Raw genomic sequence first — 27251 nt, forward strand, 5'->3', positions numbered from 1 at the left:
TTTTGGCCTTCCTGTGACATCGGGTGGTGTAGGTGTCCTGGAGGGCAGGTAGTTTGCCCCCGGTGATGAGTTGTGCAGACCTCACTACCCTCTGGAGAGCCTTACGGTTGTGGGCGGAYCAGTTGCCGTACCAGGCGGTGATACAGCCCGACAGGATGCTCTCGATTGTGCATCTGTAGAAGTTTGTGAGTGCTTTTGGTGACAAGCCAAATTTCTTCAGCCTCCTGAGGTTGAAGAAGTGCTGCTGCGCCTTCTTCACAACGCTGTCAGTTTGTCCGTGATGTGTACGCTGAGGAACTTAAAACTTACTACCCTCTCCACTACTGTCCCGTCGATGTGGATAGGGGGCTGCTCCCTCTGCTGTTTCCTGAAGTCCACGATCATCTCCTTTGTTTTGTTGACATTGAGTGTGAGGTTATTTTCCTGACACCACACTCCGAGGGCCCTCACCTCCTCCCTGTAGGCCGTCTCGTTGTTGTTGGTAATCAAGCCTACCACTGTAGTGTCGTCTGCAAACTTGATGATTGTGTTGGAGGCGTGCATGGCCATGCAGTCATGGGTGAACAGGGAGTACAGGAGAGGGTTGAGAACGCACCCTTGTGGGGCCCCAGTGTTGAGGATAAGCGGGGTGGAGATGTTGTTACCTACCCTCACCACCTGGGGGTGGCCCGTCAGGAAGTCCAGGACCCAGTTGCACAGGGCGGGGTCGAGACCCAGGGTCTTGATGACGAGTTTGGAGGGTACTATGGTGTTAAATGCTGAGCTGTAGTCGATGAACATAGGTACATAGGTATTCCTCTTGTCCAGATGGGTTAGGGCAGTGTGAATGCGATTGCGTCGTCTGTGGACCTATTGGGGTGATAAGCAAATTGGAGTGGGTCTAGGGTGTCAGGTAGGGTGGAAGTGATATGCTCCTTGACTAGTCTCTCAAAGCACTTCATGATGACGGAAGTGAGTGCTACGAGGCTCTAGTCATTTAGCTCAGTTACCTTCGCTTTCTTGGGAACAGGAACAATGGTGGCCCTCTTGAAGCATGTGGGAATAGCAGACTGGGATAAGGTTTGATTGAATATGTCCGTAAACACACCAGCCAGCTGGTCTGCGCATGCTCTGAGGACGCGGCTGGGGATGCCGTCTGGGCTGGCAGCCTTGCGAGGGTTAACACGTTTAAATGTTTTACTCACGTTGGCTGCAGTGAAGGAGAGCCCACAGGTTTTGGTAGCGGGCCGTGTCAGTGGCACTGTGTTGTCCTCAAAGTGAGCAAAGAAGTTGTTTAGTTTGTCTGGGAGCAAGACATCCTGGTCCGCGACGGGGCTGGTTTTCCTTTTGTAGTCTGTGATTGACTGTAAACCCTGCCACATACCTCTCATGTCTGAGCCGTTGAATTGCGACTCTACTTTGTCTCTATACTGACGCTTAGCTTGTTTGATTGCCTTGCGGAGGGAATAGCTAGACTGTTTGTATTCGGTCATGTTTCCGTTCACCAGTTTTGCGCAAATGCTGCCATCAATCCACGGTTTCTGGTTGGGGAATGTTTTAAGACGCTGTGGGTACAACATCACCAATGCACTTGCTAATAAACTCGCTCACCGAATCAGCGTATTCATCAATGTTATTGTCCGACGCTATGCGGAACATATCCCAGTCCACGTGATCGAAGCAATCTTGAAGTGTGGAATCCGATTGGTCTGACCAGCGTTGAAAACAGACCTGAGCATGGGCGCTTCCTGTTTTAGTTTCTGTCTATAGGCTGGGAGCAACAAAATGGAGTAGTGGTCATATTTTCCAAAAGGAGGGCGGGGAATGGCTTTATATGCGTCGTGGAAGTTAGAATAACAATGATCCAGGGTTTTGCCAACCCGGGTGGCGCATTCGATATGCTGATAAAATTTAGGGAGCCTTGTTTTCAGATTAGCCTTGTTAAAATCCCCAGCTAGAATAAATGCAGCCTCAGGATGTGGTTTCCAGTTTACATAGAGTCAAATGAAGTTATTTCAGGGCCGTCGATGTGTCTGATTGGGGCGAGATATGCAGGACTGTGATTATGATCGAAGAGAATTATCTTGGTAGATAATGCGGTCGGCATTTGATTGTAAGGAATTCTAGGTCAGGTGAACAAAAGGACTTGAGTTCCTGTATGTTGTTATAATCACACCACGTCTCATTAATCATAAGGCATACACCCCCGCCCTTCTTCTTACCAGAGAGATGTTTGTTTCTGTCGGCGCGATGCTTGAAGAAGCCGGGTGGCTGTACCGACTCTGATGACGTATCCCGAGTGAGCCATGTTTCCGTGAAACAAAGAACGTTACAATCTCTGATGTCTCTCTGGAAGGCAACCCTTGCTCGGATTTCGTCTACCTTGTTGTCAAGAGACTGGACATTGGCGAGTAGTATGCTTGGGAGCGGTGCGCGATGTGCCCGTCTACGGTGCCTGACCAGAAGACCGCTCCGTCTGCCCCCCGCCGTTGTTTTGGGTCGCCGGCTGGGATCCGATCCATTGTCTTGGGTGGTGGACCAATCAGAGGATCCGCTTCGGGAAAGTCGTATTCCTGGTCATAATGTTGGTGAGTTGACGTTGCTCTTATATCCAATAGTTCCTCCCGACTGTATATAATAAAACCTAATATTTCCTGGGGTACAAATTTAAGAAATACCACATAAAAAAAKCAAAATACTGCATAGAAGCAAGGCGGCCATCTCTGTCGGCGCCGGAAGTAAACCAATCTTGGCTTGACATCATGGGAAAATCAAAAGAAAATCAGCAAAGATCTCAGAGAAAATATTGTCGACCTCCACAAGTCTGGWTCATCCTTGGGAGCAATTTACAAACGCCTGAAGGTACCGCGTTCATCTGTACAAACAATAGTACGCAAGTATAAACACCATGGGACCACGCAGCCATCATACCGCTCAGGAAGGAGACGCGTTCTGTCTCCTAGAGATGAACATACTGTGGTGCGAAAAGTGCAAATCAATCCCAGAACAACAGCAAAGGACCTTGTGAAGATGCTGGAGGAAACAGGTACAAAAGTATCTATATCAACAGTAAAACGAGTCCTATATCGACATAACCTGAAAGACCGCTCAGCAAGGAAGAAGCCACTGCTCCAAAACCAAGCCTATAGAAATGATGCACAAAATAGCTCATGGGCTCTGAAGTGTTTGATTAGATTTTCAAATACATTTTCATTGATGTCAGAGTGATTAGAGGGACACGAGTGCTGAGTACCAGGCAGTTGGCACGTTTAGTAGGCTACTAATGACCATCAGCAGCATCAGAGCTTGTAGAAGCCTAATTTCCGTGACTAAACGGTCATGTGGAATTTGACTGCCGTCATGACTCGCGACCGCCGGTGTGGCGGTAATACGCTCACCGCAACAGCCCTATCTGTGATCAACAGATGCATATCTGTATTCCCAGTCATGTGAAATCCATAGATTAGGGCCTGATGAATTTATTATATGAATTGTAACTCAGTAAAATCTTTGAAATTGTTGCATGTTGTGTTTATATTTTTGTTTGGTGTAGATGTATGGCTCTGGTGTACTGCTCTTCTGGTACCATATAACAGCAGCATGCACTGACCTGTGAGGAAACGGGTACTCTTTCCAATCGCCTTCTCACATTTAATATGAGAATTGAATAACTAGACTAGATAGTATGGCCATCCCTTCTGAAAGGGCTTTACATCTGGCCTGTGGCTATATGAACTCCTGTAGACACTGTGCAGTGCTTTCCCAACAGCAGGGGTGCAGTTCCTGTTGTGGGCTCTACCAGTGCTATGTGCCAGTAAATCCTCAGTGTTCTCACTCTGTTTGTGCCCTGTGTAGAAGACTGTGTATGTGGGGAGAGGACAGAGAAGATTAACCACACCCAGATTATGTAACAGCCGCAGGCAGCCTTTTAACCCCTCAGCTCAGTCCCCACTAACTGACAACACTGGCATCCACTGACTGTCATTGGAGCGATTATGTGGGCCTTACAGGGAATACAGCCTAGCCTGGGCTAAGACAAACTGAGGACAGAGTATTGCCCCTGAGCCATTTTGAAAAGCAATCAACTACCAACTGAAGGAAGAGCTCAGATGTGATGCTTAACTTTCCCACTGTTCTCAGTGACAGAAGCATTCTAAAGCAGGCACCTCCAGAGGAACAGCAATCCGATTAACAAAGGAGAATGTGTCCTTCAGGTAACCAGGCAACAGTAGTCAGAGGCACGGGTCCACAAGTGTGAGGTGATCCAGCTAKGGTCTCTATTCATAGGAACTGAAAGGGAATCAATGACGCTAACAGAACATGGACAATAGGACTACAGAGCAAAGCCATGTCACCCCAGACTCATGATCTAAACAATGGCTTTAAACATTAGATATAGGACACATACAATCCTCCAACATGAGTGTCTCAGGAACATCTAGGAATTGAAACACACTGGATGGAGGATTAATGGTAAAGTATGGATCCTGGCAGGACAGAGAAGTGGAACCTAACACATTCCACAACAATGTTGCATGCTGGGAAAGGGCGTTACCTGTGGTGTCAGAGAGGGAGAGGGCGTTAAAGGGGTCCGGGACACTCAACATCGCTGAGCCTGCATCCAAACCCAGGATGTCAGCAGTTCTCTCAGCTTAACATTACACAGGGAGAACAAAAGAGGGAGAAGGAGAGAAAGAAGGAGAGAAAGCAGGAGAATAGGGGGAGGAAGGATGTTGGAGAAGACAGGATGGTCAGGTTATGACAGTTACCGATCTAATAGAAAGTCAACAAGATGTAAGAGGACAACAGCGCTGAGGAGAACAAATTACACAACAGTAATTGGTTTGGGTTGGGCTTAGAGAAAATAGTCTCACAGTAAGGTTGGAGAGGTTCACTTGACAGCTCAGACCGATACATCTCTCTATGAAAGAATTCTACAGAGRTGGAGAAACATCGTCCTTCAAAATAAAGATTTACAGAGAAGAAGCCGGCAGATAAAATCACAAGGACACCACATGGGAAATATGTAGAGATGAGGGAGAGGGATAATGACGTCTGTATGACACAGGGAGAGAGAGGAAGGCTGGTGAACACGTAGGGTCTTACCTGGGAAAGCCTTGCATGTGGCCCCAGCAGCAGAGACAGGCTGCAGCCCTGAGATGAGGTTCTCTGTGGAGAGGCCGGCCCTCTCCCCTGTTGTAGCTGTCATAAAGACATACACAATTAGAAAACAACATCACCTCTGATAATTTACCTATCTACCATCTATCCATTGCACTTCTAGATGTCAATAAACAGACTGGACTTTGTGGTCTTACTCTCYGCCAGCTTGGCAAAGTCCTTGTTGAGCAGCTCCTCTGCAGAGAGCTTGGAGAAGTTGTCATCACCAAAAGGGTTCCAGCTGCCAGTGGGTACAGAGGGGGCTGTCTGGGCACCYCCCTCCCCTGGCTGGTACACACTCTGCTGGGAGGAGCAGGGGGAGCCAGAGGGGGTGGTGCTGGCTGACCTACAACACACACAGGAAAACACAAAGGTTACAGTGGAAACCATCAATCTCATGTACAAACAAGTATGTGCCAAATATAAAACATGCATACAAATATGGGTGATTAAAAAGCCTATTGATTTATTTGTAGATTGAAAGGACTGTTTATTCCTGTGTTGAACTATATGGGCTATAAAAGGGAGTGTTTAAAGGGTTCTCTGAATGAATGCCTGTTCGCTTGCTCCTTCTCGCTCTCTTGCTTGCTCCTTCTCTCGCTTGCTCCCTCTCTCTCTCTCGCTTGCTCCCTCTCGCTCGCATTGCTCCTCTATCTACTATTATGCTCGCACACTCTCTCTCCGTCTCTGCTTGCTCCGCATCTCTCCTTTCGCGGTCCGCTGCTTCTTCATTCTGCTCTCTCGCTTGCACCCTCTCTCTCTCTCTCGCTTGCTCGCGCCCTGCTCTCTAAGCTGCTCCTGGCTCCTCTCTCTGCTTCGTCCTGCTCTCTCTCTCTCCGCTTGCTCCCTCGCTCTTTCCCGCTCTCTGCATGCATCTCCTCTCTGCGCCGTTGCCCTCCTGCTCTCTCTCCTCTCAATGCTCTCGTCGCATTGCTGTCCCACTTGGTCTCACTCTCTCTCTCTGCATCTCCCTCGCTTGCTCCCATCTGATTCTCGCTTCCACTTCTCCTTCGCTTGCTTCGCGGTCACTATCGTCTCTCTCGCTTGCACCCCGGCTCTCTCTCTCTCTCGCTTGCTCCCCTCTCTCTCTCTCAGTCTTCTCCCGCTGCTCCGTTTCTCTCTCTCTCTCTCTCGCTTGCTGTCCCTCTCTCTCTCAGTCTCTCGTCGCTTGCTCCCCATTCATTCGCGTTGCTCCTCCTATCTCTCCTCTCCACTTCGCTTGCCTCCTTCTCTTCTCTTTCTCACTTATGCTTGCTTCCCTGTCTTCTCTCGCTGCCTTGCCCTCTCTCTATCTGCACTGGCTCTCGCTTGCTTCCTCGTGCTGTGCCCAGCCGAGCAGTTGCCATCCATTCGCTTTGCTCCCTCTCTACCTCTCTTATCTCACCCCTCTCTCTCAAGGCGTGATGGCAATCAGATTCCGAGTCTCAGTCCCGACTCTCTCTCTCAGTCGATCGCTCTCGACTGGTGTAGCTTGCAAGTCACCTGCTTGGCTCCTCTCTCCTCTTTCTTCTCAAATGCATCTGCAGGTTGGTCCCCGTCTCTCTCGCCTCCTACCTCCACTGCCAAAATCGTCGTTTTCAAGTCTCTGAGCGGGGACTAGGTTTGTTCTCTCGCCCATCTCTCCTCTCCATCTCTTCTCGTCCCCGTGCCCTGTTCACCAACTGTCTTGGTGTGTTTTCTGCAAACGCTGGCATGATATTGGTCCTGCTCATCATCTCTCTTGTTTCTGGCTCGCTCCTTGCCCTCCCTCTCTCTCTCTCTCGCTCGCTTGCACTCTCCTCTCGCTTGCTCCCCCGTTCTGCGTCACACCCAGAGGTTAGGACCCCTGCTTTCTCGATACTACGCTCTCTACGACTTGCTCCCTCTCCTCTCCGCTTGTCCCTTCACTTTAGGATTCCTCCAGGTACTTATCCTCTCTCTCTCATCGCTGCTTCCTTTTTCTTCTCTCTTTCTCTCGTTGTCGCTCTGCTCTCGCTCTCCTCTCTCTCTATTCGGCTTGCTGCCTCTCTCTCTCGCTTGCTCCTCTCCGCTGCTCTCTCCCTTCTCTCTTGCTCCCGTCTCTGCCTCTCTCTCTCGCTTGCTCCTCTCTTTCTCTCTACCCTCTCCTCCTCTTCTGCTCCCTCACTCTCTCTCCCCTCGGCTTGCTTCCCTCTCTCTCCTCTCTCTCGTGCCTTCTCTCTCTCGCATCCTATTCCTTCTCGTTGCTCCTCTCTCTCTCGTCGTTGCTCCCTTCTCTCTCTCGTCCCTTGCTTCCTCTCTCTCTCTCGCTTGCTCCCTCTCTCTCTCTCCTCGCTTGCTCCCCTTCTTCTCGCTCTCTGCTCTCCTCTCTCTCGCTTTGCTCCTCTCTCTCTCTCGCGTTGCTCCCTCTCTCTCTCTCTCTCGCTTGCTCCTCTCTCTCTCTCGCTTGCTCCCTACTCTCTGCTCGCTCGCTCCCTCCTCTCTCTCCTGTCCTCTCTCCTTGCTCGCCTTGCTGCCCTTTCTCTCTCTCCGTCTGCTCCTTCTCCTCTCTATCCTCCTTCGTCCGCGTGCTCCTTCGTCTCCCCTCTCTTCATCGCTCTTCCCTCCCTCCTCTCTGCTTTCCTCCCTCTCTCTCTCTTGCTCCCTCTCTCTCCTCTTTGCTCCTCTCTTCTCTCCCGTTGCTCCTCTCTCTCTCTCGCTTCTCTCTGCTGGCTCTCTCCTCGTGCCTCTTCCGTTCCTTTCGTTGCTCCTCTCTCTCTCTCTTCTTCCTCGCTTGCCTCCCTCTCTCTCTCTCCCTCGCTTGCTCCTCTCTCTCTCCTCGCTTGCTCCCTCTCTCTCTCTCGCTTGCTCCCTTCTCTCTCTCTGCTTGCTCTCCCTCTCTCTCTCTCGCTTGCTCCCTCTCTTCGTCTCTCTCATCTCCCTTCTTCGCTTGCTCCTCTCTCTCTCTCTCTGCCCCTTCTCCCTCTTCTCTCATCCTCTCTCCTCGCTTCTCTCTCTCGCTTGCTCCTCTCTCTCTCTCGTCTCGTCTCTTCTCGCTTGCTCCTCTCTCTCTCGCCTCTCTCTCTCTCGCCTCGCTTGCTCCCTCTCTCTCTCTCTCTCTCTCGCTTGCTCCCTCTCTCTCTCCCTCTCTCTCTCTCTCGCTTGGCTCCCTCTCTCTCTCTCTTCTCTCTCTCGCTTGCTCCCTCTCTCTCTCTCTCTCCTCTCTCGCTTGCTCCCTCTCTCTTCTCGCTTGCTCCCGCTCTCTCTGTCTCTCTCCGTCGTCTTTTCTCAACTTTATATGTCATGGTGTTGCGTTAGCTTCATCGTCACTCTTTGTCATTCTCTCCTCGGGCATTGCTCCCCTGCTCAACAGGGAGTACAGAGTCTGGTCTCTCCGCTTGGCTCCCGGGATCCTCACTCTCTCTCCGTACGGCGTCAGCTCCCACTCTCATCTCTGCCCTCCATTCCGGCTTGCTCCCTCTTGTCGCCTCTCGTCTCACCTCCTGCAGCCTCTCACCTTATTGAGTCGCTGGGGCTTCCCTCTCCTCCCTCTGTGTCTTCTTGCTTGCCTCCCCTCATCGTCTCCTTCTCGGGCATTCAGTCTCCCTCGTCTCTCATCTCGCAATGTGCCTCGTCGCTCTAGCGACTCCCTCTCTCATTGTGTTTGTCTCTTGCTCACTCACGTCGCGATTGCTCCCCTCTTCTTCATCTTCTACCTCTCCTCTCCTCGTCGCACGCTCCCTGTCTTCTCTCATCTTCTCTCCAGTCGCTTCCTGTGTGCGGGCGGTCGCGTCTCTCACTCACTCGTTCGCTTCGGCTTGCCCTCTCCAGGTCAATGTCTTCCAGGAATCCAGGTTGCATTCGGCGGGGAGGTGTGCTCCTCAACTACTCTCTCCACCTCAGACTTGCTCTCTATCTCCCATCGTCAGGTCTCTCCCTTAGCATAGATAGATCGCCGATTGCGCCTCTCTCTCTTCTCTTGAGGGTTCCTTATGCCTCTTCACATCGGGCTGCTTCTTCAGATACTACTCTCTCCTCGGCCGCTGAGTTGCTCGCTCTAGTCAATGCACACCTCCTCCTCTCTCTACTCTGCTGTCGAGGTCCTTTCCTCCCACCGTACCCGCCTTTACCTTCTTGCCTCCGCAGGTTTGGAAAGGTGCAACCGCTCGGTGGACGTTGCATCATCCCGAGATTTCGTCTCTGTCCATGCTTTCCATCCCTCTCTCTTTCCTGTTGTCATCTCGATCATCCTGTTGTCGGTCCTGCAGTATGCCAACCTCCTCTCGTCTCGTCTCTCTCTGCTCCATCTATTGCTCTCTCGCTTGCTGACACTCCACGTCTCATGTGTCGCTTCGCTCCTCACTCTTCTCGTCTGTCGGGTTTCTTCTTGCTATCGCCCTCGCTCGTCACTATACGGGCTGCTTCGCCTATGGTTCGTTGATGTCGTATCTGCGTCCCGAGCGTGTGCTCTACCTCTCGTCTCTCCCTTGGCTCACCCTTCTCTCTCTCTCTCGTCTCGTCGATTGGTCCCTCCCTCATCCTGCTTCTCTCTCAGAGGCACTTTCATTTTCGGCGCTTGGTGCCCTCACCATTCTCTCGTCTGTGTGACCCTCGCTTGCTCCCTCTCCTCTCTCTCTCTCTCTAACAGCTCACGCTCGCTCGCCATGCTCGTCTACGTCGAGTTGGTCGCGTTGTCTCCTCGCTCCCTCTCCGAATCTTCTCTATGCCGCACGTTGCTCCGCTTCATCCTCTCTCGCTTGGTCGTTGCCTTGCCTGCCCTTCTCTTTTGGGCCTCTCCATCAACAGATGTGGGCTAGCCTCTCATCTCTCTCTTCCTCGGATGTGGTGGTCTCTGGGCTTTGGTCGTCTCTCTATCTACACTCGCTCGCAAATATGACATCTGCTCTCTTCGGTCATTCTCACAGTCCTTCGCTTGCTCCCTCTCTCTCGTCTCGACTCGTTGGCTCCCATCCTCTTCCGGTCTCTCTCGGCTTCTGAGCTCCCTCTCTCTCTCTGGTATCTCGGCTTGCTGCTCCGGTCTTTCTGTACATCAAATATCCTCAGCTCTTACGCCTCCCTCTCGCTCGGTCCTCTCGCTTGCTCCCTCTCTCTCCCCAATCGCTGCTCCCTCTCAGTTCCTCTCGTCGTCGCATTGCTCCCCTCTCTCTCTCTCTTTCGCTTGCTATCCCTCTCTCTCTCTCTCGGACTTGCTCCCTTCCTCATCGGCTCGCTGTAGCTCCCTCTCTCCATCGCTTGCTTATTCCCAAATCTCTGCACTCCGATATCCCTTTCGCCACTCTTCTCTCGCTTGCTGCAGCCTCTCTCTCTCTCGCGTTGCTCCCTTGTGTCTCTCCTCTGCTTGCAGCGCCTCTCTCGCTCTACTTCGGGCTTTGCTCCGGCTCTTCCTCGCTTGCTCCTCTTCTCCTCTCTCTCTCTCCCTCAGAGCTACCTTTGTGCTTCCCTCCTCTCCCTGCCAGTAAATCTGCTTTGGCTCCTTCTCCTCCGCGCTTGCTTCCCATCTCTTCTCTCTCGCTCTGCTCTCTCTACTCCTCGCCTTGCTCCCTCTCTCTCTCTCCTGCCCTTGTGCTCCCTCTCTCCCCTATCTCTCGTCTCGGGCCTCTTTTGCTCCCTCTCTTGATACTACTCTCCTCTCATTCTCCTCTAGCAGTTGTCGACCTCGCCTTAACTCTCTAGGCTTCTTTTCTCGTTCACATTCCGTTGCTCCTCTCTCTCTACGCTGTGCTCCCCTTCCTACGTCTGCAGAGCGGTCGATTCGAACCACCATTGCTCCCGTGTTCTTCGTCTCCCGGTCGAGATTGCTCAGCCCTCCTGTCATGTCTTCCCCAACCGGATCGCAACTTGCCTCCTCATCTCTCGCTCTCTCCTCTCGCTTGCCTCTCGTCCGTCTCATCATCCTTCTCTTAGAAGCGGGCTTCCTTCTCAAAGTGATATATCTTCAGTGTTGCCTCTGCCTCAAAGCGAGCCAATTAGACCGTTTTTTTTAGCTATTGACATCAGCTCTCCTCTCGTCTACTCAGCTCTCGCTCTGGCCTTGCTCCTCATCGTCCTCCTCCTCGCTTGCACTCCTGTCTTCTGAATCTTTCCCTGCTTCTCGGCTTGCTCCCAGTCACTCGTACTCTAGCGGCAATCGCTTTATGCTGCACACCCGATTTCCTCTCTGTCTACCTATCCAGACTCCAGCTTGGCATCCTCTTCTTCTCTCAGTCGCTTGCCCCTTCGTGTGTCCTTCACGTACTCGTCTCCCTCTCACACTCAACCTCCACTGCTTGCTCCCTCTCGTAATCGTCACACTCTCGGCTTGCTTCCCTACGTCGTCTCTCTCTTCGGTCCCACGCCTGGCGCTTGGCTCCCTCTTCCTAATCTCTCTCCTCCGCGTTGCTACCCTCTCTCTCTCCAATTTAGTCACAGACGGCCATTGCCTCCCTCTCTCTCTCTCCAGTCAGCGTGCTCTCGTCTCTTCTCTCGCCGCTTCCGCTCCTTCCTCTCTCTCCCTTCCGTCTGTCTGAATGATCACTTCGCTTGCTGCCCTCTCTTCTCTCCCTCCTTGCTCCCTTCTCTCTCTCTCTCGGCTTGCTCCTCTCTCTCTCTCTCGTTGCTCCTCGTCTCATTCGGCTTTCTTCTCGTTGGGGCTGAATTGGGCTTGGCTTTTCCACTCGCCTTTCACTCGTCTCGTTTCTTCTCTCTGCACGCTTTTGCTCGCCTGCTCTCTCTCTCGCTTGCTCTCTCAGTCCTCCGCTCCACTCTGTGTACTTGCCTCCTCCTCCCTCGCTCTCGACGCGCTTGCTCCTCTCTCTCAATCTGCTTGCTCCCCCTCTTCTCTCTCTCTCTCCAGCCGCTTGGCTTCCGCCTAATCAGTACTCTGGGCATAGCTACCGGTTGCTCCCTCTCTTCTCTCTCCGACGTTGCTACCTCCTCTCGGCGCTCTTCGCTTGCTTCTCCTTTGGGTTGTTGTCCTTGCGTCCGCTCCCGTCCCGTGTATTAGGCCTCTCCTACTTCTCTCGCTCTTCTTTCTTTGTTATAGGCTTGCTCCCTTATTTCGTACACTCTATTTCTTTTCTCTCTAACACGTCTTTTTAAGGCTGCGCTCCTCCTCTCCGGGCTTGGCTTATTCGGCCTGAGCCCCTCTTCTCCCTTCAGCTTGCTCCTCTCTCTCTCGCTTTCCATTGCCTCCCCACCGTCTGGGCATCTCTCGCTTTGCCCTAATCCTCTCTCGCTTGCTCGCGCTCTCTTCTCTGGCTCAGCGTTGCTCACTCTCTCTCTCAGCTTGCTCGCCATCTCTCTCTCGCTTGCTCCTCTCTCTCAACGTCGCCCTTTGGCGTCACTCTCTCTCTCTTCAGCCTTAAACGGCTCCGTTCCTTCTACTCCACCCTCTCTTCACCACACCTCTCCTTCCTCGCTGTCTCCAGCTCGCCTTGCTCCGCACTACACTATATCGTGGTTCATGGATCTCGGCTTCCGCGTGATCTCCTCTCTTCCCTCTCTCTCTCGGGCTTGCCTCCCCTCTCTCATCCTCTTCTTTTTTGATATTATATTCTCTTTATGCAAACTGGCGAGTTGCTCTCTCTCACCTCTCTCTCGGCTTGCTCCTCATCGCTCCTCACTCCAAATCAGCGGCTTGCTCCATCGTCACTATCTCTCCTCACCTGGCTTGCTCTCCACACTAGATCCCTCATTCGTTCATACTAGCTAGTCCGCATTGGCTCCCTCTCTCTCTCTCTCTGACGTTAGTTCAGCATCACCACCTCTAGTCTTCCTCCGCTTCGCTCCACCCTCTCTAACTCTCTCTCTCGCTCTCTCTCTCTCGCTATTGCTGCCCTCTTCTCTCTCTCGCTTGCTTCCCTCTCATCTCTCTCTCTCTCGCTTGCTTCCCCTCTCAGCTCTCGTCGTGTCCATGACGCTCGCCTGTCCCTCCTCTAACCCTCGCTACGCTAGCTCCCCCTCTCGTCTCTCTCTCTCTCGCCTTGTCCCTTCTCGTCTCCCATCGCTTGCTCGCTCTCCCTCTCGTTGCCTCCCCTCGTCTCTCCCTCGCTTGTCTCCCTTCGGACAAGATGTACAGGGCCAGTTCGCTTGCTCCCTTGCTCCTCTCCTCTCTCATCCGCTGCCCCTCTCTCTGCTCTCGGCTTAGCGTCCCTCTCTCTCTCGCTTGCTCCTCTCATCTCGTCTCGTCTTGCTCCTCTCTTTCGCTGCTCCCTCCCCTCTACCGGCCTCGCTTCCCCTCTCTCACACTCGCTTGCTGCCCTCTCTCTCTCGCCTTGCTCCCCTCTCTCTCGGGCTTGCCCTCCCTCTCTCTCTCAGCTTGCACTCCCTCTCACCTCGGTCTGACACTTGCCATAATTTTTCCCATCTCCTTCGTCACGCGCGTTCTGCACTACACCGCTCTCTCGTCTGCACATTCTTGCTCGCTCCTCTCTCTCTCCGTCACGCTCACGCATTCCGTCCTCTCTCAACCTCTCCTCTGCCGAAGCCAGTCTCGCTATCCCATCTCTCTCCGTCGATCGACTCATGCTGTTTTCCTCGTTCATTCTGATCTCGCTCCATCTCGACACAACATCTGCCATGCCCATTTCCATTCTCTGCTCTCTCCGCTCCCTCTCCTCCTCGCTTGCTCTCTCATCTTCCCAGGCTTGCTCCCTCATCTCTCTCGCTTGCCTCCTCTCTTCTACTCTTCTCTCTCGCTTGTCTCCTTCACTTCTCTCTCCACCGTCCTACCTCCTCTGCCCTGTGCTTGTCCGCCTTCTCTCTCGGCTTGCTACCCCCGTACTACATCTCTCTTCTCTCTCCTCTCGCATGCTCCACTCTCTCCTTCTCACTTCTTCTCTCTCTCTCGTGCGATCCCTCTCTCCATCTCTCTCCTACCAGGCTCGCTTTGCTTCCACCTTCTTCTCCCGCCTGCTTGGCTCCCCTCTCTCTCTCTCCCCCAAGCTTGCCTTCCCCTCATCTCTCTCCTCCGCCTCAGAGTCTTCTGCTTTCTCCTCGCCGCGTCGGCTCCTCTCTCCGCTCGCGCTATACCTCCACCTCTCTCTCCTCGTCTCTCGCTCACTACATCTCTATCTCTCTCTATCGGCTCCCCTCTTCTCTCTTCATGCTCCTCTCTCTCGCTTGCTCCCTCTCTCTCTCGTCTTGCTCACACGCCTTCATGTCTCTCTCTCTCACTCTTTCGCTCGCTTGCTCCCCATCTCTCTCGCCATCCGTCTGTTCGCGATTGCTCCGCCTCTTCTCTCTCTCTCTCGGCTCGCCTGCTTCGCTCTACGCTTTCTGCTCTATTTGCTTGGCTCCTCTCCTTGGAACGTCTCACGCTCGCCTGCCCTCCATTGCTCGTATGTCCTCTTCTCTCGCGTCGCTTTGCCTCAGCTCGTCTAAGCCTCTCTCTCTCAGTCAGCTAGTGCTACTCTCCCCTACCTCTCTACTGTGCATCATCGCTTGCTCCCGTTCTTCTCTCTATCTCTTCCTCCTCATTGCATCTCGCTCGCGCTCTCGGCTCTCTCTCTCTCTCTCCTCTCTCTCCTCTCTCTTCTCATTCGTTGCTCCCTCTCTCTCCTCTCGCTTGCTCCTCTCGTCGCTCTCCTCTCTCTCTCCCTCGCCCCCTCTCTCTCTCCTCCTCGCTTGCTCCCTCTCTCTCTCCGATGCTTGCTCTCTCTCTCTCTCGCTTGCTCCCTCTCTCTCTCTTCGCTTGCTCCTCTCTCTCTCCGCTTGCTCCCGTCTCTTCTCTCGGCTTGCGTTTCCCCTCTCTCTCTCGCTTGCTCCCTCTCTCTCTCTCCGCTTGCTCCCTCTCTCTTCGCTTGCTCCCTCCTCCCTCGCTTGCTCCTCTGCTCTCTCTCTGCTTGCTCCTCTCTCCTCTCGCTTGCTCCCTTCTTTTTCTCCTCGCTTTTGGGCCCTCCTCTCTCTCTCTCCTCGCTGCCCTTCTCTCCTCTCCGCTTGCTCCCTCTCTCTCTCTCGTCGCTTGCTTGCCTCCCTCTCCTCTCTCTTCTCTCGCTTGCTGCCTCCTCTCTCTCTCTCTCTCTCGCTGCTTTGCTCCCTCTCTCCCTTGCAGTGCGTGGGATGGAATGGAACAAGTTGATTCCTCAAGTTCAATTGAGAATGGGTTAATGTCAGCTCACTTGGACTTGTTGAGGCTGGCCTCGCTGCAGCCGCCTGCAAGTAGCTGGTTTGACTTGCTGATATGGGAACCCCCAAAACACAGCACTGTGGGGTGACGTCGCTCAGGATGCGCTCTGTGACTGCCTCGGGGGCATCTTGGGGAAGGAGGGGGCGTCAAGGGAGCGCAGCTGTGGAGACCCAGCGTCAGGAGCCAGAATGCTGGAGGAAGAGAGCGAGAGAAAGGGTCTAAATGGAGATAAGGAAAATATCACACCAAATATCAATATCATGGGAGAAGGGAAAAATTACAGGCTGATTCAATTGATTAGCTATTCTAATTTGGTTAGTGAAAAGACATGGTTATTAGTGGCAAAAATTCCCAAAGGATTGGTTTTCACACGGATGTTATCGATTATATGGATTTTAGAACAATACATCCTAAGGAGAGCAGAACTGAGTGTTGACAGGTTCCAGTGACAGGACGTTTCATGACATAACTTTGAAACATTATAAACTTCCAGTGAGGAAACAGCTCAGACAGCTTCTGAATCTAATCTTTTTGGTTTGATTCTATTTGATTCACTATGCAAAAGCATGAAATGGCTGTCTTCATGTGTGTAGGTATTAGCTGATTTCTAGGCCCCAGAACAGACGAGAGCAGGGAGCACTGTTAGCACATACCCTGTCCTACACTCAGATCCACGCCCCAATGAAGGGGATGTTCAGATGAAATAGCGTGGGTCACGCCCTCCCTGTCCCACAGACCGCCAGGCTGCCAGAGGGATGGGCCTGTTAGCCTCCCTGTCGCCACAAGGCAGGAGCTGCCATGAGGCGTGATGTGGCTCCTGTTAGCCCTTTTACGCTGTCCACAAGGCAGCAGGGATTCTGCAGTAGGGTGAATGGGTTCGTTTCTTTGTCACTCACCCTTGTTCCCACAAGTGCAGCAAGCTGCACACAGGGGAGGGCACTGTTAGCGCCTTCGTCTGCCACAAGGCAGAGTGCGACTGGCCAGAGAGGGGAATGGGCCGTTGAGGCCCTCCGTCCCAAAGAGGCAGCTATGGCTGCAGATTGGGGCTGTGGACCGGTTAGCCTTGCCGCTGTTCCGCACGAAGGCAAGACAGGCTGCTCAGAGCGCGAATTGGGCCTGTTGGCCCCTCCCTGTCCACACAGGCAGCAAGGCTGCCCAGAGGGGATGGGCCTGTTCAGCCTCCTCCCTGTGCCATCAAGGCCAGCAGGTCTGCCGAGAGGGGAGGGGGGTTACTGTGGGCTCAGAGTCAGTCAAGTGCAGGTCCTGTGGCTGCAGGTCCAGGGGCTGCAAGCTGAGGGGGTGCTGCTGATTGGGGGGAGGGGGGTGCTGCTGCAGGGCCAGCTGGCTGCTTTTGCAGAGGAGCAATTGCAGCCACAGGATTAGCTTTGGGCTGCACAGCCACAGAGCCCTGGAGGATCGGCATGGGAGGCTGCTGCTGTTGTTGTTTGTAGAGGGTCTGCACCAACTGATGCTGCTTAGGGATAAGACGGTGGGAGAAACACTTCCTACTGTCTCATTTTGCCCAGTTTGGGATGAGTTATTGCTCTGCCAAGTGCAAACRAGTTCACCACATGTAAATACTATTCTGTTCCCTGTGTTTTTCATGAAAGTTGTCATTTTTGCAGTTGGATTTTTGTTAAACATGACATGTCAGTGTATTTTAATGAACAGATCAGATGGGAGTTCGTGTAAAGTCAATAAAMTTATTCAGTTGGATTCAATTTCATTCAAAACCACAAGGTCATTCAGAGGTCCTGCTAAAAGTGCACTCCACATAGAAATATCATAAGTTAGAAGGCAATAAACGGATACAMAAAAAACAAATGACTTAATATTATTGGCAAATGGTAAAAAGATACTCTGATATATTAAGAATCCCAAACACAAGGTAATATGCCCACCTGGTTGGTCTGCTGCTGTGGGCTGAAGAAGGCTGCAGCCTGCTGCTTCATGAAGAGACCCTGCTGATGCTGGGGCGTGGCCATGGGCTGCGAAGGGGCGGTCTGAGCCAGTGGGGGTGTGGCCTGCTGGACTAATTGGACAGCAACTGCAGGCTGGGCGGTGCCTAAAACACCTGTAGTACAGGGGAAAAGATGCTTGTCTTGTAAGGGTGACATTGATAACAATTGACTAAAACAGACAAGCTTGCAGCTACTATCTGTCTCTATACAAGCAGATGGGCAGAAGGGCTCATTAATAGACTWTTAAAGCCTTGTCCGGACGGACAYATTGAACCACTGGGATTACAAGGCCATGTTATGTCAGCCAAACACTTGGAACAGTTCAATACATCAAGCTCAATACAGGATGTCTATCTTGGTGAGTGTTTTGTTACAGGATAAGAGACTTCCCCTGCTAGCAGGCCTCACCTCTCTGCTCACCACATCATCAGGTCCTTGTGGTTCAAGCTTTGACTGAGAAACAAAGCAGGTACAGAGGGTAGTTAATGCGTACCTATGGGCTGGGGCCCTCCTGCAGCCATGTTGGGTCTCTTGCGTGGGGTGAGGGCCGGCTGGATGGGCAGGATGCCTATGGACTGTGCCCCTCCAGCTTTGGGGCGTGAACGGGGCGCGATGGACGTCTCCATTGTGGGGACAGGGTCTGAGAGCCTGGGAGGGGAGAGGAAGGGCAGGCCAGATTATCCTTTGCCGGAGCTTTACATCTGTAACTATAAAAAAGCCCTGTTTCTCATGCTCCTCACTTACCTGGCTTTGGATTGACTCTTTTTGGCRACAGCTTCGCTGGCTCTGATTGGTTCAGGGAGTTTTGTAGGAATYGGAGAGTTCTGTGAAGGTGAGAAGWGTTTCAGTAGTATGCTTAGATATACTACTCAATTTTAATCAATCAGCTTCACTCAGATTTCTAGTGTAATGGTTTTCCTTTTGTCAKAGCGAGGCAACAAGAACCCTTTATCATTATAACTTCCACATGACATGACTGCAGCAATGTCATGATCAGTTAAAGATTCCATGAATCGACCTTGAATGTCCCCTGGGAATGACGTCTGAAATGTGCTATGTCAGATGATTGAGTGCTGACATTGCTCAATCAATGCAAAGCAAAGGGGCCTGGGGGACAGAGGGCAGCCAACTGGCAACAACCACAAAGCTCCTTGTTCCCCCATCCTCTGGCATTTTTCACTAGACAWATGTTGCTTTCCAAAAAGATTAGACATGAATAAAACTTCATAGTAAAATGTGGAAGCTTCTTARATTTGAAATTAAATAACATTACACCTGGCATTTGGAGGGCAAGGTAACAATTCAAATAAAGTTAAAAGTTCCTCTACATTTTCGCCCTTTGAATTATTTGGTTGTAACCTTCGTCTCCGGGGAGATTTTCTAGTCCTGTTGTCATTACTGATGGTGAGATGACTTACATGTATGTTCTGGATGGGGCATTCGATACGGGCCAGCCTGAAGGAGAAGTAGGACACTTGGTAGATATCTGGTCTCTTCTCTGGGTCAGGCTCCAGCATGTATCCTGATGAATGGAAGAAAACATGGTTGGTAATTATGATACTGKGACAGTGCWTTCGGAAAGTATTCAGACCCTTTGACTTTTTCCACATTTTATTATGTTACAGCCTTGATTAATTGATTAAATAACCCCCCCCCTAAATCTACTCACAATAACCCATAATGACAAAGCAAAAACAGTTTTTTAGAGAAATGTGCACATTTATTAAATATAAAAACAGAAATACTTTATTTACATTAGTATTCAGARCCTTTGCTATGTGACGCGAAATTGAGCTCAGGTGCATCCTGTTTCCATTGATCATCCTTAAGATGTTTCTACAACGTGATTGGAGTCCATATGTAGTAACTTCAATTGATTCGACATGATTTGGAAAGGCACACACCTGTCAAAATAAASGTCCCACAGTTGTCAGTGTATGTCAGAGCAAAAACCAAGCCATGAGTTCTGAGACAGGATTGTGTCGAGGCACAGATCTGGGGAAGGGTACCAAAACATTTCTGCAGCATTGAAGCTCCCCAAGAACACAGTGGCCTCCACCATCCTTAAATGGAAGATGTTTGGAACCACCAAGACTCTTCCTAGAGCTGGCCGCCCAGCCAAACTGAGCAATCGGAGGAGAAGGGCCTTGGTCAGGAAGGTGACCAAGAACCCGATGGTCACTCTGACAGAGCTCCAGAGTTCCTCCGTGGAGATGGGAGAACCTTCCAGAAGGACAACCATCTCTGCAGCACTCCACCAATCAAGCCTATGGTAGAGTGGCCAGACAAAAGCCGCCACACAGTACAAGGCACATTACAGCCCGCTTAAAGTTTGCAAAAAGGCACCTAAAGGACTCTCAGACCATGAGAAACAAGATTCTCTGGTCTAATGAAACAAAGAATGAACACTTTGGCCTGAATGCGAAGCGTCACATCTGGAAGAAACCTGGCACCATCACTACGGTGAAGTATGGTGGTGGCAACATACTGACTGGGAGACTAGTCAGAATCGAGGGAAAGATGAAAGGAGCKAAGTACAGAGAGATACGAATACGCTGATTCGGTGAGCGAGTTTATTAGCAAGTGCATCAGCGATGTCGTACCCACAGCAACTATTAAAACATTCCCAAACCAGAAACCGTGGATTGATGGCAGCATTCGCGCAAAACTGAAAGCGCGAACCACTGCTTTTAACCCTGTCTCTTATACACATCTAGATGTGTATAAGAGACAGTCCTAGAGCTGCCCTCCGCAAGGCAATCAAACAAGCTAAGTGTCAGTATAGAGACAAAGTAGAGTCGCAATTCAACGGCTCAGACACGAGAGGTATGTGGCAGGGTCTACAGTCAATCACGGATTACAAAAAGAAAACCAGCCCCGTCGCGGACCAGGATGTCTTGCTTCCAGACAAACTAAACAACTTCTTTGCTCGCTTTGAGGACAACACAGTGCCACTGACACGGCCCGCTACCAAAACCTGTGGGCTCTCCTTCACTGCAGCCAACGTGAGTAAAACATTTAAACGTGTTAACCCTCGCAAGGCTGCCAGCCCTACATTACTCATCTCATATGTATATACTGTACTCGATACCATCTACTGCATCTTGCCTATGCCGTTCTGTACCATCACTCATTCATATATTTTTATATTTTTATTCTTCATTCCTTTACCCTTGTGTGTATACGGTGGTTGTTGTGAAATTCTTAGGTTAGATTACTCGTTGGTTATTACTGCATTGTCGGAACTAGAAGCACAAGCATTTCGCTACACTCGCATTAAKATCTGCTAACCATGTGTATGTGACAAATAACATTTGATTTGAATACTTTCCGAATGCACTGTTTATTTCTCTCTGTGGACTAAAGGACTTGCACTGTGTAATCGAGAAGGGGCACAGAGAGAAAGACAGAGCCAGAAAGACAACTCTCTTACATACAAATGCATGGACCAGTCAGTAGGAGTTGACAGGGAGGATGGCTACTCACTGATGAGGCAGTGCATGTCCGGGGAATAGCGGGAGTTGTCTGGTATAGTGAAGCTGCCGTCACAGATGGCCACCTGGCTCTCCCCAAATGGCAGGGTGAAGTAGCACAGTTTATACAGTAGGCAGCCCATAGCCTGTAGAGACAGCACAGTGGACATCAGCACACCTTCTATTACCTCAAACTTGCAACCCAGCAAGTCAGTTACACTGTACTTGGCATCACGCCAACATAACTCTATAGTGGAGAGAAACCAGTCATAATCTCTCATGGCGATTCAGCAGTATGCCAACTCACCCAGATGTCTGCCTTTGTAGTGATGACCATGCCATTGTAAAGGTTGATCATCTCTGGGGCTCGGTATGACAGAGTAGTGTACCTTAAGATGGGAAGGGAGCACACTCATTTAGGAAGGACTTCAAATGGCACAGTAAATCCACAACATCCCAACCTGTRGTACTTGTTGGTTCACTAGACTAAAACTATCAAACCACACCCATGAATTCAGTATTTCAGCTGYGYTGAAGCTCTTCAGAATCACTCACTTCTTGATTTCCTCCTCCACCAGTGGAATGCCCTCTGTCTGAGGGTCCTGGAAGCGGTTGGTGGCGCTACCAAAGTCACACAGCACGTAGTGTCCCCMGTCATGGAGCAGGATATTCTCCACCTGCAGAGGAGATAGACACACAGATGACTCCTGAGACAGGTGACTCCTGAGTTGCTCTTTGAATGGTGTGTAACATATTTATACACTTCATGGTTCACTTCTCATGCTGCAACACACATATGCAGCTCGGACATGTATTAAAGACAAACAGATAGAGMACAAGTGTGAGTAGGGTGTAGACTCCGAGGGTGTGTGTGTGAAGACAAGTGCTCGTGCCTTGAGATCTCGATGGATGATTGGCATCTTGCACTGGTGGAGGCGGGCCACAGCCTCGCAGGTGTCACAGAAGATCTGCAGCACCTCTGCCTCAGTGAAGCCTGTTTGCAGACGCTGGTTCATCAGGTTCACCACCTGACCACCTGCAACAAACCAGGGAGGGCTTACAATGGGTTTGGAAACGAAGTAGATACGCTCCTGTAATGGTATGAGGTTTGTACWCTAATGAAACTACGAAAGTGATTGATAAGGAAAGAGGGGCAGAATTACCACGACAGAAATCCATGAGGATYAGGACCTCCCAGACATCTCCTGCTCCCACTGCAGTTATACTGGAGTCCAGGAAACCCACAATGTTCCTGTGGCCCACAAGGTCCCTCTGCACATGCACACACACAATTGGTTAATATTACAAAGAATATAAAGAACCTCATAGGACTCTGGTTTGGTTTCAAGWTCCAAACAGGCTGCCATAACAATGGTGATCTTTGTTTGTTTTTTGGGTTGCCCGAGTGTATTCTGCTTCTGCTTGCTCACTATAAGGATCTGCCAAAAGGCTGGAAGTAATAGGGTTGTTCCACAAAATGGGTGCCGTAACAGGTTTCAAACCTGTTTCAAACCTGTTACGGACACTTATGTAACTGCTTAACTTTTATTTAAAAACATGTTTGAGATAAATCCCAAATGTTCTCATTGATCAAGTATCCCTTCTACAAATAAACTCCCATATAATATCAAATGGATAAAGTTACCGTTGGGCCTCTAACAGGGTTGACGATAACACAGTTTAGGTTTAAGGTGAAGATCGGCCATTACTCCTCATGTGGTGAAGAGCATGGGACCACATGGTGTTCATAAAATTAGGAATTATACACAAGACTTACTTCCTTTTCCACCATGCTGTTCAGAGGCCCCAAACAATGTCACCTGCTGTGAATCATTTAACATGGTGGAATGGTCCATTATTTTAAAGGAATACATTGTTTGCATAACAGGGTTGGCCTTTAAAATGAGGGACAGACGTAAATGCYTCACCAATCACATTAATAGCAATAATAACCTTCAGAAATGACTGTCAAAGCAGCAAAAATAAATAGGCCTTTACAATGGTGAAACTTGGAGACATTTTGGGATTAAGCGAGTTGAAATCTTCCTAGAAMTGACATGTCAAAATGTTGAATTTTGGCACTTTAGCAAGCCWTTATTCATACAAAKAAAATCTGATGTATTGAATTCTTCATGTGGTCTATATTATAGTGTACTTCATTTAATATGACAGGCTTTTTAAAATTCAATATTGGTGCATAATTTGTACTTAAAATATCAAAGGGACGCAAAAAGCACCCATTTCGTGGAACGACCCAACAATGATAGCCATCCTGTCCCAATTATGCCCCCCAGGGTGTGGCTGCAGGGGCTGGTTATCTTACAGCATGGCCTCCAGTTATGGAACTGAGGCCCAAGGGGGCGGGGGAGTTTATCTGCATGATGTCCAAATCAACATATTCAGCAGCAGGCTCTAATGGAGTGAAGAATGTATGACTCAGTTACTACCCACCCTTCTGCTCCCTCCCTCTCTCTATATGTTTGTTTAAATTAGTCTTGTCAACCCTCCCCTTTCATAGTCAGCAACTCTTTCCCATATCACCTCTTCCAGAATAAAAACACAATCCTATTCTTTAATTTGTGTAGTTTTATCTGTGTGGTTCTACATCAGCTTCACTACAGCAGTGGCACAGTGATTTGCCCCCTTTGTGAAGCTCATTTGTCTGAGAGAGCCTGTGCATTATAAGGTAGACTGGGTGACAGACTGAGCTGAACTCCAGCCCAGAACCGGTTCTCACCATGATCTGGATCTCTAGCTTGCAGATATGCAGGTCATGCTCGCTGTTGACGTACATTCTCTTCAGGGCACAGCGGACCCCCTGGTGGGTCCGCACCAGGAACACAATGGCAAAGCCTCCTGGAGAGAGAAAGATTTCAGCATTGACCTGTGACTGAGTGGCACAGGTCACCACTGAGGCCAGCTGRGTTGTCAGCTAACCTAACAGTAAGAGAATACAATAAACACAACAAGAGACCAGCTAAATATGGAGCTACAAAAATGTTTGTTTCGTGACACTGGTTTCCCCTCAAGCCAAACGGCTAAATGACGTGCTTTGCTTCGACAAATATCAGTAACAGTGACTGAATTAGCCCTGAGTCATGGTCAGTCAGCCTGGATGAGTCAAAGCTGCTGATACTGCCGAGTGGCTGACGGTGTGCAGAGCAAGCCTCCTTCAGTCTGTCCATTACCTCATCATGATAGCAGCACACCACACAACCCTGGCAACGTTCGTCCTCTCTGTCATATAAACTTCTGGTATAAACACACACTGTATGACCCCAGATCAACAGTGGCAGAGCTAGCTGGGAAGAAATGCTGTGAAATCTGTGTTCAGTCAGAGGGGTGGATGAAGCTGTGGTTAAGGAAGGCTCAACAGAGCATTGGTGAGTCAGCAGTAGAGATGAGAATCAGAGGAAGACTGCAGGTAGCGGAGCAGCCGCACTGTGACTGGAGAAGGTGGAGAGAGTGTGAGTCCATCATCCGACTATTAGAGGCACATTGTGCTGAGACATTGGGCAGTCGGGCACGGCTCCAAAACAGCCCTTTTGTCTGGGTCTCTCCATTTCTCTCCCTCATGGATGCTAATTCAGACATATGCAGACAAACAAACCCATGAGTGATTGTGTGGCTGGCTGTGCKCACTATTTGTTTCTGGTGACCCAGGAGGCAGTGTTGGCTTGCTGTGATCCATGAGTGATACAACACTGGTCTCTTTCATCTACATACCATTCACACAGTGAGGGGGCTGGCTCTGCCTACATAAAGAATAACACCAAAGGGCAGGGTTCAGCAGAAGCACTGTCTGGAACCAAACATACTGAGCATGTATTTTAGCTAGAATTATCTCACATTGTTCAAAGACAAAAAAACAGTTGTGTATTATGTTAGTGATGCAGATATGGTGTTTTGAAGGACTGGTGGCTCTACAGTGTTATTGCAGCACAGCGCTGTAAGATGTTGGTAGTATGTGTGTCTGATTACAGGCTAGTAGAAGGTGAGCTAATGCTCTGAGGGGTTGGTTGAAAGCTCTGCTGGGCTGCTGCACTAGGCTCAGCACCTCAGCACCAGATGCAGGGCTGGCCTGCAGCCTCCACTGGCAGAGCTGGAGGGTTCTGATCAAAGCAGAAGCAGATACGGGTCAGGATCAAGTTTCACTAATCTGAATAAGAAATTCACATCCTATTAGTAGTTCTCAAATCAAATTTTATTAATGCCGAATATAACRTTACCGTGAAACGCTTACTTACAAGACCTTATCTCTTATTTTTCTTAAAACTGCATTGCTGGTTAAGAAACAATATGTACAAAATAAAAGAGTAACAATAAAATAACGAGGCTATATACAAGGGGTACCGGGTCAATGTGCGAGGGTACAGTTTAGATGAGGTAATATGTACATTAATAAAAAATGTCACCTTTATTTAACCAGGTAGGCCAGTTGAGAACAAGTACTCATTTGCAACTGCGACCTGGCCAAGATAAAGTAAAGCAGTTCAACATATACAACAACACAGAGTTACACATGGAATAAACAAACATAGAATAATACAGTAGAAAAAGGCTCAGCTGTCAAAGCCGCCCTGCCTTGTTCTCCTTCTGGTGAGAGATCACCTCTCGAGTTGGTCGAAGGAGAGAGTGCCATGAGTGAAGGATGCTTTGTGCAAATAGGAAGCCGATCTAGATTTATTTTGGATTGGAAGATGTTTAAGTGGAGTCTGGATGCGAGAGTTTACAGTCAAACAGACACCTAAGTATTGTAGTTATCCACAATATACTAAGTCAGAATCGTCCAGAGTTGATGGGCCTGGACGCGGCGCAGGGCAGGCAGCGATTGGTTAGGCAAGCATTCAAGTTCATTTTACTAGCATTAAGAGCAGATTAGGCCAGCGAAGGAGTGGTTGTTATGGCCATTGAGACACTCACTCTGGAGGTTAGTTAACACCGTGTCCAAAGGGCCAGAGTATACAGAATGAGCAGTAATGGCTATTGTTTGCGTAGAGGTGGATCAAAGAATAACCAGCAGCAGAACGACTCATGATGTATACAGAGAAGCCCTCAGATTTGACATATTCACTCTATCGGAGATTTAGTTGATGATCCATGCGAGTAGTCATTTCAGAAGCCAAGCCTTGGCCAAGTCGATGAGGACGGTTGCACAGTACTATATTTTATTCAATGGCGGTTAAGAATCGTTTAGGACATTGAGTGTGACTGAGGTGCACCCATGACCAGCTCAGAAATCAGATTGCATAGTGGGAAGGTACGGTGGAATCGAAATGGTCGGTGATCTGCATGTAGGTCGGAGTAAAGTGAATAATAAACAGCGAATAGCAGCAGCGTAAAGGGGGGGGGGGGATCTCTTACTTTTTTCGTACTCGTCATGCGAATAGTCCGGTAGCCATTTGATTAGCTGTTCAGCTTGGAGTAGCTGTTGTTAGGAGGCCTTTTGGACTTAGACTTGCCCTCTGTACCGCGCTCCGTGCAGTCTATGACTAGGGTGGCTGGAGGCTTTGGCAATTTTTAGGGCCTTCCTCTGACACTGCCAGGTTACAGGTCCTGGATGGCAGGAGGCTTGGCCCCAGTGATGTACTGTGCCGTACACACTACCCTCTGTAGCAGTTACCATGCTCTCGATGGTGCAGCTGTATAACTTTGAGGTCGGAGGACCCATGCCAAATCTTTTCAGTCTCCTGAGGGGGAATAGTCATTGGCGTGCCCTCTTCGCACTGTCTTGGTGTGTTTGGACCATGATAGTTTGTTGTGATGTGGACACCAAGGAACTTGAAGCTCACTACAACCCCGTTGATGAGAATGTGGGCGGGCTCGGCCCTCCTTTTCCTGTACTCCAAAATCACCTCCTGTCTTGATCACGTTGAGGGAGAAGTTGTTGTCCTGGCACCACACTTCCACACTTTGACCTCCTCCCTTTAGGTGTCTCATCAAGTCGGAAGTTTACATACACTTAGGTTGGAATCATTAAAACTCGTTATTCAACCACTCCACAAAATCTTGTTAACAAACTATAGTTTTGGCAAGTCGGTTAGGACATCTACTTTGTGCATGACACAAGTAAGTTTCCAACCAATTGTTTACAGACAGTATTTCACTTATAATTCACTGTATCACAATTCCAGTTGGTCAGAAGTTCACATACACTAAGTTGACTGTGCCTATTAAACAGCTTGGAAAATTCCAGAAAATATGTCATGGCTTTAGAAAGCTTCTGATAGGCTAATTGACATAATTTGAGTCAATTGGAGGTGTACCTGTGGATGCATTTCAAGGTCTACCTTCAAACTCATTGCTTGACATCATGGGAAAATCAAAAGAAAATCAGCAAAGACCTCAGATTTTTTTTTGTCAACCTCCAAAAGTCTGGTTCATCCTTGGGAGCAATTACAAACGCCTGAAGGTACCACGTTCATCTGTACAAACAATAGTACGCAAGTATAAACACCATGGGACCACGCAGCCGTCATACCGTTCAGGAAGGAGATACGTTCTGTTCTCATAGAGATGAACGTACTGTGGTGCGAAAAGTGCAAATCAATCCCAGAACAACAGCAAAGGACCTTGTGAAGATGCTAGAGGAAACAGGTACAAAAGATCTATATC

The 27251-nt window shown here is 49.8% G+C and overlaps 1 protein-coding gene across 1 annotated transcript in view; it reads right to left on the minus strand.

Moving 5' to 3' along the window:
• The window catches only part of LOC111958143 (AP2-associated protein kinase 1-like), a 63136-nt gene that overhangs the window by 21671 nt on the left and 14214 nt on the right, over positions 1–27251 (minus strand). Inside the window, exons 2-17 of the mRNA XM_070436893.1 lie at positions 23374–23492; positions 21800–21908; positions 21530–21672; positions 21192–21313; positions 20944–21025; positions 20650–20782; positions 18582–18685; positions 17908–17987; positions 17657–17811; positions 17086–17276; positions 16436–16747; positions 15856–16036; positions 15195–15393; positions 5298–5485; positions 5086–5181; positions 4535–4630 (exon numbers count right to left, since the gene is read on the minus strand). Coding sequence (XP_070292994.1) covers positions 4535–4630; positions 5086–5181; positions 5298–5485; positions 15195–15393; positions 15856–16036; positions 16436–16747; positions 17086–17276; positions 17657–17811; positions 17908–17987; positions 18582–18685; positions 20650–20782; positions 20944–21025; positions 21192–21313; positions 21530–21672; positions 21800–21908; positions 23374–23492 — 2310 coding nt within the window. The remainder of the gene's footprint in view (positions 1–4534; positions 4631–5085; positions 5182–5297; positions 5486–15194; positions 15394–15855; positions 16037–16435; positions 16748–17085; positions 17277–17656; positions 17812–17907; positions 17988–18581; positions 18686–20649; positions 20783–20943; positions 21026–21191; positions 21314–21529; positions 21673–21799; positions 21909–23373; positions 23493–27251) is intronic.

The sequence above is a fragment of the Salvelinus sp. IW2-2015 genome, linkage group LG33 (genome assembly GCF_002910315.2).
Source record: "Salvelinus sp. IW2-2015 linkage group LG33, ASM291031v2, whole genome shotgun sequence".
Lineage (NCBI taxonomy): Eukaryota > Metazoa > Chordata > Actinopteri > Salmoniformes > Salmonidae > Salvelinus > Salvelinus sp. IW2-2015.